The sequence below is a fragment of the Lontra canadensis genome, unplaced genomic scaffold (assembly GCF_010015895.1).
Source record: "Lontra canadensis isolate GAN:19392208 unplaced genomic scaffold, GSC_riverotter_1.0 scaffold82, whole genome shotgun sequence".
In the NCBI taxonomy this organism is placed as follows: Eukaryota; Metazoa; Chordata; class Mammalia; order Carnivora; family Mustelidae; genus Lontra; species Lontra canadensis.
Genome location: NW_022631076.1, coordinates 5,701,840 through 5,718,796, shown reverse-complemented (window position 1 = coordinate 5,718,796; position 16,957 = coordinate 5,701,840). Strand labels below are relative to the sequence as shown.

General features: G+C 34.9%; 1 protein-coding gene across 2 annotated transcripts in view; it reads left to right on the top strand.

Annotated features, from left to right (window-relative positions):
- The window catches only part of DCC (DCC netrin 1 receptor), a 1,110,025-nt gene that overhangs the window by 507,182 nt on the left and 585,886 nt on the right, over nt 1–16,957 (top strand). For both annotated transcript variants that reach the window (XM_032882476.1, XM_032882475.1), the window contains exon 3: nt 6,627–6,911. In XM_032882476.1, the coding sequence (XP_032738367.1) occupies nt 6,627–6,911 (285 nt within the window). The remainder of the gene's footprint in view (nt 1–6,626; nt 6,912–16,957) is intronic.

Sequence of the window (16,957 nt, the reverse complement as noted above, 5' to 3'; positions counted from 1 at the left end):
CCCTCTCCCCCTCCAAAAAAAAACCCCACATATGCAAACATGTAAACGCTTTTCAGTATTTTATTGGTATAAGCAGCTTTGTCATAGTATCTATAAGTTATCACTGCTGTAAACATGCAAAAAAATGCAAAAAACAATTTCTGGGAAGCAAAACTAGAGAAAAGGTGATTTTTTTTTTTGAGTCTGTAACAAGAATAATCACAGTTTTGATAGGTAGATAATTTCTTTTTTAGAGAAAACTCGATAAATACAATTAAGAGGAAGTAGGCTTAGAGAGTAGACCAGTTCAATAGATACAAGAAATATTTGCCAGGGTTATAGAAGATGAGCATAGAAAATGCCTTGCACTAGGTTCTTGGGTACCAGCATTTGGGGTATAAGACGATTCTAGAAAAAACTGGGGACATTCGAGTTTCTTAAGTGAAGCAAAAACCTTGGTGATTTAGGAACACTGATCTTTTATTATGTTTGGAATATATTAGGGTTAGAAAAGAGTAGAGCTAGGAAGACCACTTTTGCTATGATGACAATGGATCAGATGTGTCTGAGTCAAACGTTTTTCAGGAAAAGGCTCTTGTGGATCAGGTAGCTATTTTTCATGAGGATCTACTTAAAATTATAGCTGTATCTCTCTGTGAATAAAGCATGGGAATCATTTGTATTGCCTTAGAGCATTAAATGGCTCTTCCGAAAATACTGTATTTCATTCTTATGAGTTACAGTGAGTTTAATGTTCATTACTAAGTGCTCATACTCATGCCTTGAAAATTTAGTACTAAGGTGATAGCCTATAACTTCTTCTTTTAATACTGTTGCTTGGTTGTTACACCACCAAGAGATGTGAGTGCTAAAATTTGGCACAATATTGGGCACATTAATTTAAGCCATATAGAGCCTTGTAAACTTACAATTGCTTTTGGATGTGTTGGGTTTGCTTTGCAGAGACAAAAAAGAAAAAGCTACAAATCATGTTAATAATTTCTCACTATGTCAAATAATCAACTATTTGAAATTTTCAAATATTATTACATCATTAAATTTTAAATAGGATGCATTCTGACCTCATTTATTAAAATATGAAATAATCATAGAGTGCATACTAAAAATCATGTGGAATATTAGCCAATTCCATTAAGTCTAATTATATTAATATACAATCTTATGTCTTGTGTATGATTCTTCTAGCTCGTTTGAAGTTTACATAAAGGAGCTGGCTGTTGAGTATTAGTTTGAATTCAGCCGTACCTCATTTTATTGCACTTTGCTTTATTTTGCTTCCTAGATATTGCAGTTTTTACAGATTGAAGGTTTGTAGCAACCCTGTGTCACACGTCTGTTGGCCCCATTTTTCCAACAGCATTTGTTCACTTTGTGTCTCTGCATCACGTTTTGCTAATTCTTCCAATTTATCAAGCTTTTATCATTATTATTATAGTTGTTATGCTCACCTGTGATTAGTGACTCCAATGTTACTATTGTAATTGTTTTGAGACACCATGAACCACGCTCATATAAGATGACAAACTTAATCTACAAATGTTCTGTGTGCTCTGACTGCTTCACCAACAGGCCCTTCCTGCATTCTTTTCCCTCTACTTGGGCCTCCCTCTTCCTCAAGACACAATATTGAAATTAGACCAATGAATAACTTTTCTGTGGCCTCTCAGTGCTCAAGTTAAAGAAAAAGTCATTCATCTTTCATATTAAAACAAAAGCTAGAAATTATTAAGCTTAGGGAGGAAGGTACATCAGAAGCCAAGCCAGCCCAAAAGCTAAGCATTTGCCCCAAACAATCAATTGTGATTCAGCCAGATTGTGCGGAGGAAAACTTCTTGAAGGAATTTAAAAATGCTATTCCCATGAACACAGAAATGATAAGAAAGCAAAACAACCTTATTGCTGATATGGAGAAAGTTTTAGTGGTCTGGATGGAAGGTCAAACAAGCCATAACATTCTCTTAAGCCAAAGTCTATTGCAGAGCAATACCCTGAATCTCTTCAATTATGTGAAGGCTGAGAGGGGGTAAAGCAGCTGCAGAAAGAAAGGTTGGAGATAGCAATTGTTGTTTAATGAAGTTCAAGGAAAGAATCCACCTCTATTATACCAAAATGCAAGGAGAAATAGCAAATGGTGATGTAGAAGCTGTAGCAAGTTATCCAGGTCCAGCTAAGGTAGTTAATGAAGGTGGCTACACTAGACAACAGATTTTCAATGTAGACAAAATAGCCTTCTCTTGGAAGAAGATGTCATCTAAGATTTTCATGGCTAGAGAGGGGAAGTCAAAGCTTCAAAGGACAGGCTGACTCTCTTCTTAGGGACTAATGTAGCTGGTGATTTTAAGTTGAAGCCAGGGCTCATTTACCATTTTGAAGATTCTTAGGCTCTTAAGAATTGTGCTAATTCCACTCTGCTCTATAAATGGAACAACAAAGCCTAGATGACAGCACATCTATTTACAACATGGTTTACTGAATATTTTAAGCCTACTGTTGAGACATACTGCTCAGAAAAAAAAAAATCATTTCAAAATATTACTCCTCTTTGACAAGGCACCTGGTCTCTCTAGAGCTCTGGTGGAGATGCACAACAAGATTAATGTTTTCATGCCTGCTATCACAACATCCATTCTGAAGCCCGTGGATCAAGGAATAATTTGGACTTTCAAATCTTATTATTTAAGAAATACATTTTGTAAGGCTATCGCTGCCATTGATAGTGACCCATCTGATGCAATAGGACAGTCAATTAAAAACCTTCTGGAAGGGACTCACCATTCTAGATGTCACTAATCCTATATATGATTCATGGGAGGAGGTCAAAGCACCAACATTAACAGGAGTTTGGGAGAAGTTGATTTCAACACTTTGGGTGAGTTGAAGGGATTGAAGACTTCAGTGGAGGAAGTAAATTATGAATGTGGTGAAAATAAGAAGAGAACTAGAATTAGAAGTGGAGCCTGAAGATATGACTGAATTGTTGCAGTCTGGTGATAAAACTCAAACGGATGAGGAATCACTTCTCACCGATGAGCAAGGACAGTGGTTTTTTTGAGGTAGAATCTACTCATAGTGAAGATGCTGCAAACATTATTGAAATGAAAATAAAGGATTTGGGATATTACATAAATTTAGCTGAAAAAGCAGCAGCAGGGCTGACTCCAATTTTGAAAGAGGTTCTACTCTGGGTAAAATGCTATAAAAGAGCATCACATGCTACAGAGAAATTGTTCACTAATTGAACAATCACTGCAACAAACTTCATTGTTGTCTTACTTTAATAAATTACCGCAGCCACCCCAACCTTCAGCAACCACCACCCCCTGATCAGTCAGCCGCCATCAACAGTGAGGCAAGACTCTACTGGCAAAAAAGACTTGAAGCTGTTGAAAGCCCAAATGATGCTTAGCTTTTTTTTTTTTTAATGTTATTAGTTTTTGTTGTAGTGTTCTAAGATTCATTGTTTACATATAACACCCAGTGCTCCATGCAATATGTGCCCTCCTTAATACTCATCACTGGGCCAACCCATCCCCCCAAACCTCCCCCAGCATTTTTTAGCAATAAAGTACTTTTAAATTAAGGTATGCTATGTATTCCTATTGCACATTTAATAGATTACAATAGAGTGTAACCACGACTTTTATATGAACCAGCAAACCAAAAAGTCCATTTGACTTACTTTATCACAATATCTACCTTATTGAGTTACTCTAGAACTGAACCTACAATATCTCCAAAGTATGCTTTCACCCTTTCATTCAATATTTTATTCTATTATATTTATTAACTAGAATTTAGTAAGCGAGTTTTTGGAACACCACAGACATTTAAACATAAAGTATGTATTGAGAACTTTATCCATTGTGTATAACATATACAAGAGTGTATAGCTGAATATATGTAAGTATCCAGATACTTCATCAATTTATTCAAAATATTTTTCCTGTGTTTTATAAAACATAATTTGTATGTGTAGGTAAATTATTCCAACTTTATTTCCTTAACTACAAAATAAAATATAAGAAGTGGAGGCCAAGAAGAAAACTATTAAATAAAAAAAATTTGAAAAAATCTGTTGTCCTACATAACATTTGCAACATCTGGCTGACTATCCATTGCAGTTTTACCTTGTGTCATATATACAGCCATTATCTGTTTAAGTACATGCTTTAAATCTATACTTTAGCAATCAGTTGTAGATTAATGTACTTAAATTTTGAATAGACTAGACGTGACACTACAAAGAGTGTAGAAACTGGACTTTGAACAATGAGCCAGGACACAAGTTAGCAGATTCCTTTTGGTCTTTACTCAGTGGTAAATCTAGCATAGTTATGGAATAATTCTGGATACAAAATAAGAATAGAATTATGCATTGGCTGGCACCCCCTGTTGATACATTTGTAGCATGGAGACAGACAAATCCAGGAATCCAGATTCGAAAGACTTAACTGGGGATCCAGATGAATAATTTTAGTACCTTGTGTTTGGGATAAATTTCAATTGATAAATTAATATTTGCACAAGTATGAGTGGTTCTGCATGGTCTAGAATTAATCATTCTTACTTAAGAACAGCCTTAATATTGCATTTATAGATCTGCAAGTCTGTTAATGTGAATGGAGGTATAATGAGTGGCAAACCATCTTTGATATCTTCTACCTATTCTATATGTGATATTGATATAATTTCCTATTTCATAGATTCAATTATCTGGTGGTTCAAATAGTCTAATCCCTGAAAGAGATAATGAAATCCCACTTTCAGCTACAGAAGGAGGCTCCTCTATAGCATTTCTGATTGTCTCCCATATTTATTTATGATGTTTTATTTAAGTCATCCTGTCTTTCCCCTTTTGACTCGTCCATTTTTTTTTTCAAATTGTAAGGAAAGTTAGGTTTGTGAGAATTAATAGACCCAAAATAAAACTAATAGTAGTTAAAACTGAGTACAATAAAATTTGTTATTACCTACGTATTGATGGAAAATTTATTGGTAAAATTTGATCCTGGACCTAGGAAATTTTGACTCAGTTAATACAAATCTATAAAAACAAAAACATTGCAGTAACATAAAATATGGTCAGAAAAACTTGATTTGAATCCCAAAATGATGACTGAATTAAATTTTATTATGAAATGAACACACAATGAAAACAATTCCAAAAAGATTGAAGTGAAAATCAAAATATTGGAATATAAATGTAATGAATGAAACATGAATCAAGGAATTTAAAATTATTTAATTAAATGAATTCTAGAAAATAAAATTGCTAATGTTCTATCAGTGATGGCATAATTCATTCAAATATGTTTATATTTAAAAAGTTTTTACTGTCAAAGCACTAGGGTCATAAATATCCATCTGTTCACAAAAAGGGCAAGATCAAAATATTTTCTACCCTTCTCATGTACAACATCATGATATAGGAGACTTCTCTTTCACTATGCTCATGCTCAGTAATGGGCAATTTATTTTCTTTTTGTCATTTCTTTTTTTTTTTTCTTTTTCCTACATTTGCTTAATCATCCATATGAATGCATCTTTTTCATATGTTACTGTACATGAACATCACAGTGGTTGTATTAGTTGAGTTAGCTCTTATCACATATTATAGCCCATAGAAATGAAAAAAGTTACCAAAGGAATCTTACAGAGTAGATCACCCAGCCAGGCTGGAAAGACAAGCTAATCTAATTCATTTTCTCCGTATACCACAACTATAACTGGCAAATACTGATGATCATTTACCTGAAGCAGTCAACCCAAATAAGAGTGTTCTCTGTTACTATAATTAGTGGTTAATGTCACCCATCTTTATTGAAATTGCTGTAGGCTATGCCATTTGACCAGTCCTTTGTGAATCTCCTTAACTTCATAATCCTTTGTCCAAAGGCATGTACTTAGAAGCACATAGGACCAGGATTCAAAAGAACTAGGTGCCTGCCTGGCTCAGTCAGTAGAGCAAGTAACTCTTAATCTCAGGGTCATGAGTTCAAGTCCTACATTATGTTTGGAGTCAACTTAAAAAAAAAAAAAAAACCAAAGAACCAGGTCTTATTTGCAGGATGGTGTAAGCTTGTGTGTGGAATTCCATTTCTCTGAACTTTATTTTCCTTATATGTAAAATTAGGGTGTTCTTGTGTATTCTGTTTATTTTACAAGGCTATTTTATAAATGAAGAATAACAAAATAATAAGCTTCTAGAGATTAATGGCAACACATTTATCATTTTTTTTAGTCAAAGAAACTATTGTAATGTCAGACACATAATGTGGTAAAATATGAAGAGCAAATGAGATAAAATTGGACAAAACATCAAATAGAATATTTTTCTTAAAGATTTTATTTATTTATTTTACACAGAGAGAGATCACAAGTAGGCAGAGAGGCAGGCAGAGAGAGAGGGGGAAGCAGGCTCCCTCCTGAGCAGAGAGCCTGATGTGGGGCTCAGTCCCAGGACCCTGAGTTCATGACCTGAGCTGAAGGCAGAGTCTTAACCCATGAGCCACCCAGGCTCCCCTCAAATACAATTTTCTATAAAGAATACCAATGTGATTATTTTTATTGATGATTATTATGCCTTTTCTAATGGTTTTATCCTTCCTTCTTTCTTTTTCCCCTAGGACCACTGAGGTTCCTATCCCAGACAGAATCTGTCACAGCTTTCATGGGAGACACAGTGCTACTCAAGTGTGAAGTCATTGGGGAACCTATGCCAACAATACACTGGCAAAAAAACCAACAAGACCTGACTCCTATCCCAGGAGACTCCCGAGTGGTAGTCTTGCCCTCTGGAGCCTTGCAGATCAGCCGACTTCAACCTGGGGACATTGGAATCTATCGATGCTTAGCTCGGAATCCAGCCAGCTCAAGAACAGGAAATGAAGCCGAAGTCAGAATTCTGTCAGGTATGGCTGTGCTCTTTATTTTCTTATGAATTATATTCTTTAGAGTCATTTGAACAACAATGTTTCCTTTAACAAATGCTTTGTAATTGGCTTTAAGTTCTGGGGTTTTGCTTTACATTTGTGTGTGTTTGTTTGTTTGTTTCTATCCAAATGAGACATTAGATGAGGGTAAGCCAAAAGCTTTCCATATTTTTCCCAGTCTTGTAGCTGAAGTTTCCCGAGAAATACATATTTTCTTTATATCTGGCTTTATTCATGGATGCATTCACTCATTCCATTAATACACAATGAGAGCTTCTTTGTGTAAAGCTCACTGCCAAGCATCATTAATGTATTACTTTCTTTTCCCCTGATAACATTCTAAGAAGCCATGAATATTATCCCCATTTTCAAAGGATGAAGGTGAGGCTCTGCAAGGTTAAGAACGTTCCCCAGGTTAATACTGAACATTCATTTCCTCACCAATTCATATACTCATTTCTGAGAAACATGGTGCTATGTACAGGGATGTAGCAATGATTAAGACTGACACAGAGCCTGGTTTGTTAGAGTTCTGAGTGAACATGGGCATGTAAGTCATTACAATATGGTGGGACTGATACTATGATAAGGAAAGTTGTTTTCTTCTATCTTAATCTTCCTTTCTCTTCTGGCAAATCTAAGACTCTGGGCTCCTTTTCCTCTCCTAAATGACCAGAGGTTAGACCGGAGATTTTCTAACTCCTCTCTTGCAATAACTGCTACAGTCTTCTATGTAATATCTACTTTCTCATTTAGTTGCACTTGGAGGGTTTATAAAGACTCATTTGTGAGAATCACAAAGAAGACACGCACTTGAGTAGTTGGGACAGACCCCCTATCAAAGCATTGATGTTGGCTTTTGTCTCCACATGCTGCCTATAGTTATCACAAGTCCTTCAGCTAGGTAGAGAGTAACATTCCTAAGTCTCTTCAAAAGTAAACTGGCAGTTTGAACATTTCCAGGTACTTTGATAAGGACATTTTGAATCCTCTTTTAATTCTTTTGTATACTCTCTCCTCCATCAGTTACAGGGTTACTGACTTAAATGTGTCAATAATCATCAGCACCACTGTTTCCTTCCATCCACTAGGCAGTGACAGATGCAAATGTAGCATTTTTTTCCAACACATGCATGCATTTATTTAGGCATCCATTAGATACACAAAAATTTTAAATATTTATATTCATATGTCCTTAATAATGCATCTAAGTCAATCAGATGGGAAGTCTAGGAAAGCCACATAGCAAATTGGCAAGACGATGTTAGCCTATCTTACTATGACTGAAAGGTGTGTTTTCCAGAGATATTAAGGGATAAAGTTGGACTAATTAAATATTAAATCTGAAATAGAAAGTTTTGAAAGACACAGAGACATAAACACCAAAACACCATTTACATTTATTCACCTTGTAAGACACATTTGCATTATAATTTGTGGAGAGTTTATTTAAAGCCAAATTTCATAATATTAATTTGGATAAAATCAAGGATATGTCAGGGTACTTTGGAAGTGTATGGGTATTTTTTTATCTGAATGGAAATGGAAATTTTTGAAGTTATTACAGCTAATGAGAAATTTTCTTGAAGTTCTACGAATTCAAATATAAACTTTAAAAAGAACTTATGAGGTGAGGTAATAAATACACACACACATTATTGTCATACTTGGTTAAGTTTGTTTTCTATGCTACTGATCATGTAAAGTATCTACTGAAGGAGCATATGTTTGTCCAATTTATCACTGACTTTACAAGTTGTTTTAGAGGTCAAATACACAAATCCACAAGTACAAAATTGAGTGAGAGAATGAATGGATGGATGGTCAATTCCAGTTTCTTTTAATTGCCATTTATGATTTTCTCATTTTTAAAATCTTGCTAATCCTTTCTGAATCGATATCTGTTTTCTATAAGTACCAATATGAGGAAGTAATAAATTACATAGAGAGATCTCTCTATTCTAATGCTTATTTAATCACATAAGGTGGAATTAGTTAAAATAGGAAACCATCAAATTTATAAGTATTAAAGTGGTATCTGAATAGCCACCATTCTTTAAAAAATATATATTCTTCTTCATGGTCATTTAAGTACTATCTTGATTGAAGATACCTGTTTTTGTGTTAGTTTGAAACATAAATGCTAATGTGTGTAGAGAGTTATCTAGTACTAATTCATATATAATTTGATGTTCTTATTAAAGTTTATGTAAAGTAAAAGTTGCCCCATTTATATATTAAGTGCTTGATATCACCAAGTAACTGAGATCCATTAAATTCAGATTTTAAGAATCAAGTAGTTTTGAAATTGTGCTATTCAGTGAGCAATTTCAGTTTATTTACTAAATAAATGAATACATCATTCAACAAACTTTTGAGTGAATTTAATATACCTGCCATCATGCTGGTTCTTAGGAATCCAAACTTGAGAGACTGTGCCCTAAAACAGCAGTAACATAGTGGGGAAAACATGGGGCATGTGGGTGGCTCGTAGGTTAAGCGTCTGCCTTCAACTCAGGTCATGATGCCAGGGTTCTGGGATTGAGCCCTGTATCAGGTTCCCTGCTCAGTGGGGAGCTTGCTTCTCCCTCTCCCTTTGCTTACTGCTCCCCCTGCTTGTGCTTATTTCTTATTGTCTGTCAAATAAAAAAATAAAATCTTAAAAAAACCAACCAACCAACCAAACAAACAAACAAAAAAACCCCAACAGATAAAGAAAGTGGACTATGCTGTGAGGGAAGAAATGTAGTGGCATCCCCTCACGTAGAAATGCCAGGTACCAGTTTTGAAAGGCAAGGAAGTGTACCCCAGGTCAGAAGAGCAGCATCAGCACAGCATAGAGAAAGGAGACGTCATAGCTTTTCAGGGGACCTGCACTTAGTCTTTTTTTAAATTTATTTTTTAATTAACATATAATGTATTATGTGTTTCAGGGGTACAGGTCTGTGAATCATCAGTCTTACACAATTCACAGCACTCACCATAGCACATACACTCCCCACTGTCCATCACCCAGCCACCCTATCCCTTCTCCCCCCACCCCCAGCAGCCCTCAGTTTGTTTCTGGGATTAAGAGTTTCTTATGGTTTATCTACCTCCCCGGTCCCATCTTGTTTCATTTTTCCTTCCCTTCCCCCCCCACAAACCCCTACCCTGCCTCTCAAATTCCTCATATCAGAGAGATCATATAATTGTCTGACAATCATATAATTGTCTTTCTTTTTTTTTTAATCTTTTTTTTTTAAAGATTTTATTTATTTATTTGACAAGATAGAGATCACAAGTAGGCAGACAGGCAGGCAGAGAGAGAGGAGGAAGCAGGCTCCCTGCTGAGCAGAGAGCCCGATGTGGGGCTCAATCCCAGGACCCTGAGATCATGACCTGAGCTGAAGGCAGAGGCTTAACCCACTGAGCCACCCAGGCGCCCCTATAATTGTCTTTCTTTGATAGACTTATTACACTTAGCATAATACTCTCTAGTTCTATCCACATTGTGGCAAATAGCAAGATTTGGGGGTTTTTTGATGGTTACATAGTATTCCATTATATATAATGGAATACTATATATAATATATATTTTATATATATACATATATATTTAATACATATATATTTAATATATATTATAATATATAATTGATATAATTGATATATAATATAATATATAATATATATAAAAATACATATATATTTACTATATATTTAATACATATCTATATTTAATACATATATAAATATATATGTGTATATATAAATATAAATATATATATGTATATATATAATATTATATATAATCTTTATCCATTCACTTGTTGATGGACATATAGGTCTTTCCATAGTTTGGCTATTGTGGACATTGCTGCTATAAACACTCAGGTGCACGTGCCCTTTTGGATCACTACATTTGTATCTTTAGGTAGATACCCAATATGCACTCAGTCTTTTTAACAAGGTCATAGGGCACAGGAAGTGTTGGAGGGGACCAACTGGAGGTAAGGAAAATAAACTGAAGGGAGGGAGATAAGGTAGAATGTGTGGCATTAACCTGGAGAGAACTGACCCATGGTGGTATCAGACAGGATTCAGAAATGAAGATGAGGGAAGAGATCTTCATTAAGGATCACATAAGGCATATGAGGGAGAGGGTGGAAACCAGGCTTAGTAAAAGTGAGGCAGTGGCATATTTCTCTGAGATTGGGTGTGGAATAGTGGTGATACTGTGTTCAAAATTAATTACAAACTTTTAAATGTCATACGTGCTTCAGATTTCCTCATAACATTTTATATTTCCCAGATTAAATGCATAATTCTTTCATTCAAAGGTAGGGAAATCAGTAACTAATTTAATTTGACTGATGTTTTAAGACAGAAACTGAATTCTTGCTTATTAGGAATTGTATGTTTTTAACAGAGTAAGTTAGTATTAAATTGTCGCAAAGGGCTTTTTTGGGGGAAATAATGGTAATATAACACTAAGTAAGGTCGAAATGGTTTGACGTATTTTGTTGCACGTGATGGGGAATGTATGAGGTATTGTGGGGCCCCTGGGATTGTCAGGTTCTCTTTATTCAGTTCTCATGACATCTGAGTGCCAAGCAGTAGATTGAATTGCTGAATTATAAATCTGCTTTGGGCACTAGGTTGACTAAAATAACTGGCCCATCCACTGAAACTCTTATTTCAGTTTTCTTAATGGCCTAATTGAATTGATCAATTGGTAATTCAATCTATTGTGCATTCGTTTAACTGCAATTAAATGACTCTGGGTCCTGGATAGACCTGAACTCTAAATATCTGTATAATTTAGAAGCATTGGCTTTTAATGGAATCAATTGGACTAAAGGTATATTTTGAATGATTTTTCTCTATATTTATTTTTATTGAAAGGCATTTTAACAGAAATATTTCAAAATTTATATTATTTAAAGGAAAACTATTTTATTTAGTTTTAAAGCAAACAGTTTCAGAATTGTGTGCATGACTGAGAATTTATTACTGATGGGTACATGAAACTATTTAGTTTGACTAAGTATCATTTATATTATAAAATTAATTACATTTTGTTTGTTTTATAATTTTTGCAGAATAATAGTTTGTAGGAAAAAACAAAGAAGACACATTCTTTGTTTTGAAATTAACCATTGAGCCAGACAATTCACTTATGTAGCCATATGAATAACATAAGGCAGGGAATGGTAAATTCTAGTTCCAAATCAGCACAGACAAGCAATAAGTCAGTTCTAGGTGGAAAATTTCCAGACTCTTGTAGAGATGATTCCTTTGCCGGATATTAAGGAGGTAACCATTTGTAGAATGATAGCAGATGATAAATCTGGAACGAGAAGTTGGACCTGTTTTATGGAGAATCTTGTATCCCATGTCTAGGAAGTTAGGCTTGATTCTATTCACCTTATTGATGGCTAGGAATCCTTGAAAGTTTTAAATAAGATAGAGCATGATCTAAACATACACGCAGAAAAACAGAAATAAGAAAGTGAAGAGCAAATCAGATTAATGTATTACTGATATTTTTGTATCATCCTTAATGTTTTTTACTGTACTAAAGGATTTTTCCATAGTTTGCTGCCTTTTTTTTTTTTTTTTTTGGCTAGTTTTGAGTAAAACTATTTCTTATGCCAGGCTATAAACAGAACACTGTTAACCTTTCATAGATCTAAGTTGGATAAAATGGTTTCCTCTGCTTCTCTCTTACATGTACATACAAAAGAATGAAATATAAGACTATATTATATTTGAACCAAGTGAAGTCCATGTTTCCTAAATATATTAGACTTAATTCAGACTGCATGAAGGAGTCAGTATATGGACGACCACACTCCATTGCATATTGAGTTAATATTGCTCTATTGAGCTATTATTATAATAAGTTGCTATAAACATGGAGTATGATACCAGACTAAGTATAAATCTCAGTTGTACCATGTACTAGTGGTGCAATTTAGGGCAAGTTACTTAATCTAAATCTTTATTTATTTTGCAAAATGTAGAGAGTAATGTCACATATTTCTTAGGGTGGTTATGAGGTTTTAACTTAACAGGCCAAATACAATTTCTGGAATTGCTAAGTCCTTAGTAACTATTATAATTACTTTCATATTTTAGAAGTTCCAGTCTTAAATAATTTGATTCTCATGTCAAGATTATTTATCTGAGAGTAAATTAGCTGATTTTGATTCTGGATATCTAAGTGTTCATTGTTTAGTGATACTTATATATATCTTATGCTATTTACCCACAATACTCTGTTTCTGCTTTTGCTTTTCATATCTATTAAAAGGAAGAGTATACTCACCTATTTCTTCTCTAATAGTGCATTGCTACATGATTTTTACCCTAAAGTTTACATCAACATTATTTTGTTTGTTAGACAAAATTTTGCAAAAGACACTGGCTTAGAAATAGGGGTTAGAAGATAAATAAGACTTCTGTATTTTATATTTATTAGCGATTACGAATTCACCGAATCTTCTAAAATCCTTAGTTTCCTTATTTGTTAAGAGAAGAGGTTGGCCTAGAACAGGCTTTCCAAATTTTCTCACTACCAGGGCTCTCATTTATTATTTTATTCCACATTCATCTCCAACTGCACTTTTGTAATCAGAGTGCTTAAGAGTCCAAGTTTGCTAGACGAACTCTAATTATTAAAAACTAGGGGCACCTGTGTCGTTCAGTCAGTTGAGCTCAGGTCATGATCTCATGGTTGTGAGATCGAGCTCCACTGGGTTTGGAACCTGATTAAGATTCTCGCTATGAAAAAAAAAATTCTCTGTCTGCTTCTCTCTCTACCTCCCCACCCAGCTCTCTCAAATTAATTAATTAATTAACTGATTAATTAATTAATATTGGGGGTGCCTGGATCCCTCAGTCAGTTGAACAGCTGAGCTTGATTTCAGCTCCTATCATGATCTCAGGGTCCTGAGATTGAGCCCCACATCAGGCTCCACACTCGACAGGGAGTCTGCTTGAGGCTTCCTCTCCCTCCCTCTCTCTCTGCCCCTCCCTCCACTTGCTCTCTACTCTCTCTCTCTCAAATAAATAAATCTTAAAAAAAAAAGAACTATGATACCATGCTAACATACAATCATTAGGTATCAAAATGAAGCTCATAAAATATGAGATTATACTGCTTTAAAATTAATTTTTAAAAACAATGGTTTTAAGCTGGTTTATACTGTCAGAAAAAACACACCAAAAGAAAATAGGATACTTTTTATTGTGTACAACTGGTCATGTAGTGAAATGACCAAGTTCCATATCATGATGTGCTCTACCACCCAACCCCCAACTATGATAGTTTTAGCTTGCCCTTTTTGGGAACCAGGGCTGGGGAGAGCATGGAAACCAATGGACAGCCAGACTACATTAGAATTAGTTACTGTAAGTCTTTTAAGGTCTTTTAACCAATGTGAGATAGTAGAGATAATCAGTGTTTCATATGGAGTTGATGAAATCCCATTCAGATGCACAAAGTTTATATGTTAGTAAGCCTAAGCTGACTTGCAGTAGATAGTATCTTTTTGATTCTTGAATTTGTTAATAATGACAACAAAAAAGTCTTCATCTCTCAGTGACACTTTGGGGACATCAGTCTAGTCCAGGATTCCAAGTTTAAAGTATTTGAAATACTGGGTGATCTATTACATTTTTTGCTATGCCTGTCATTCTAATATCACTAGTGAACTCTTCCTCACCAGTTCCTCTAGTTTTTCTATTATTCTTGACCTTGAATATTAAATATTGTTCATATGATCTCCTCTTAACTCCCTTATTTAATATGTTGTTATTTAATACAAGGTCAAAAGCAAATGCAGTGCACTTGGGATTGTCCTCTAAGAAAGAATGAAGATTCCTTGAAAAAAGAGAGAGGCTTTCTTTTCCCAAGAGTCTTTTAGGGTTGATATATGGTCAGCTGTGCATTTAGTAGGAATATAACACTTAATAGCTCCGGTATGGGTGACTGAAGGGTCCAGCAGTTTGCCCTGACTCACAAACAAGAGGTTTTTCTGAGCATGTGTGGAAGCCAGACCTATATCCTATGAGTGTAAAAGTCACGAAAGTCAATGAATGGACTGGTAGAGCTTCCTTCTCTGGTCTTGCTTGATACCAGTTTATTCCCAGAGCATAAAAAAGACATATTTAGTCATGAGTTATGGGCATACCTTTATTTTTTCAACGTCGGCCAGATAGGAAATAACCCCAACATATATATATATTTAACAAAACTAAGAGTTAGAGTAGGGGGCTCCAGGTGGCTTAGTGGGTTAAGTGTCTGTCTTTGGCTTCAATCATGATCCTAAGATTCTGGGATTGAGCCTTGCACCTGCTCAGCGGGGAGCCTCCTTCACCCTTTCCTCCTTGCTTGTGCACTCTCTTGCTATCTCTGTCGCTATCTCTGTCTCTCTCTCAAATAAATAAAATCTTTTTTTAAAAAGGACCTTAAAAATTCTTAAAACATAAAAAATCTTAAAAATTATAGAATAAATAATCAATTACTTTTCTAGAAAATTTTAAATGCCACTTTATGTATTTATATAAATTATGAAGATTTCTGGGTTCCCTAAACTAACTTTGACACATCATAATGATAGCATTTGTTTTCTGGGACTCTGCTGTCAGCTGTAAAATTACGAAAAAAAAATTGTACTATAAATGAAAAACCATTTCCTTCAACTCTGCTACAAAATGAAACTGATAGACTCAAAATTTGCCTGTGAGACAGAAGGGATATAACCATATGCCAATGATAAGAATAGACACTCCTCTTTCATCTTCCAAACTCTATCTACAAATAGCAGTATGTGTGTGTACATGGAGAAAGAAGGAGGAAATATGAGCAGATGTAGGAATATTTACAGAGAGGGAATGTCATTTTTAGTACTGAATTGGTGTAAATGAGGAAGGGAAGTAATAGAATCGTGGAGTGATGACTACTAGCTCCTGAGAAATGGTTCTCTTCTCTGTTCAAAGCTCCTTGGCTTTCAGCCAGATGGAGGTTTTTTTTTCCTTTTTGATTAAATCAATGTTGATTCCTGTGATCAGTCTGGATTAGGTTGTTTTTAATAAAAGACACTCTAAACACAGAGTTAGAAGGAGTTTGATGGAATTTTTCACTCAGAGCACATATTACACCTGCTTGTGTTTGAAGACACAGGGTACCTGCTCAATTTCCTGAAACAGAACTAGATGGGGGATGGCTAAGGGGCCAGCAGGTGAACAGTCAGTTAGCTTGAAAGTGAGGATGCAGACAGGAAACTCACTCTGTGAAAGTTAAATTAATTTGTAAATCTTAAGACTGGGAAGAAATCAAAGAGAATACCTCATTGTAGCCTGCAGTGTCCTTTCATTTCCAATTGGAAAAGTATTTGATATTCCATTGAGGCAGTCAATGAATAAAGGTAACCAAAGAATATACAACGAGAAGAAAAAAAAAAAAAAGGTTTTGCATTCAGAAAGCATAGAACGTAAACGCAAGTACTGGTTATTTTGAGGAAGATAGTTATTAAGTTGTGAAAACTGGTCTTTCTTTTTTTTTTTTTTCCCTGACACAGATGCCAGTAGTCCATAATTAAATTTCTCTCTTCCTCAGTTATTCTTTATTTTTATCCATGTAAGTTCAGAGTTGAGATTCATCAACAGTAATGGAAGAAAATGGCCCTAATAGGGTCAGGCAGATCTAGTGTCCTAGAATAATTATAAAGAGAGTTACCTTTCACTCTAAATTGTGCCCAATGTTGGATAATATATTCAGTGAGTCTGGTTATCTATGATGAGGTAAGACAAAATCATGTGGTCTTGATTTGTATGGGAAAACCTGGGAATGAAGAGTCAAATTTAGCTTCTCGTTGGCCTCACAGACTCAGTTAATATGGCCAATGTAACATCTAATAGAAACTTTTTTTTTTTTGAAATGCCCTAAAATGGAAAATACTCTCTTTCTCTTCTTTTGCAGTGTGCCTTCTCCATGAGGTTTTGGGTAATTAGGCCCTGAAGACAGTTGATTTACT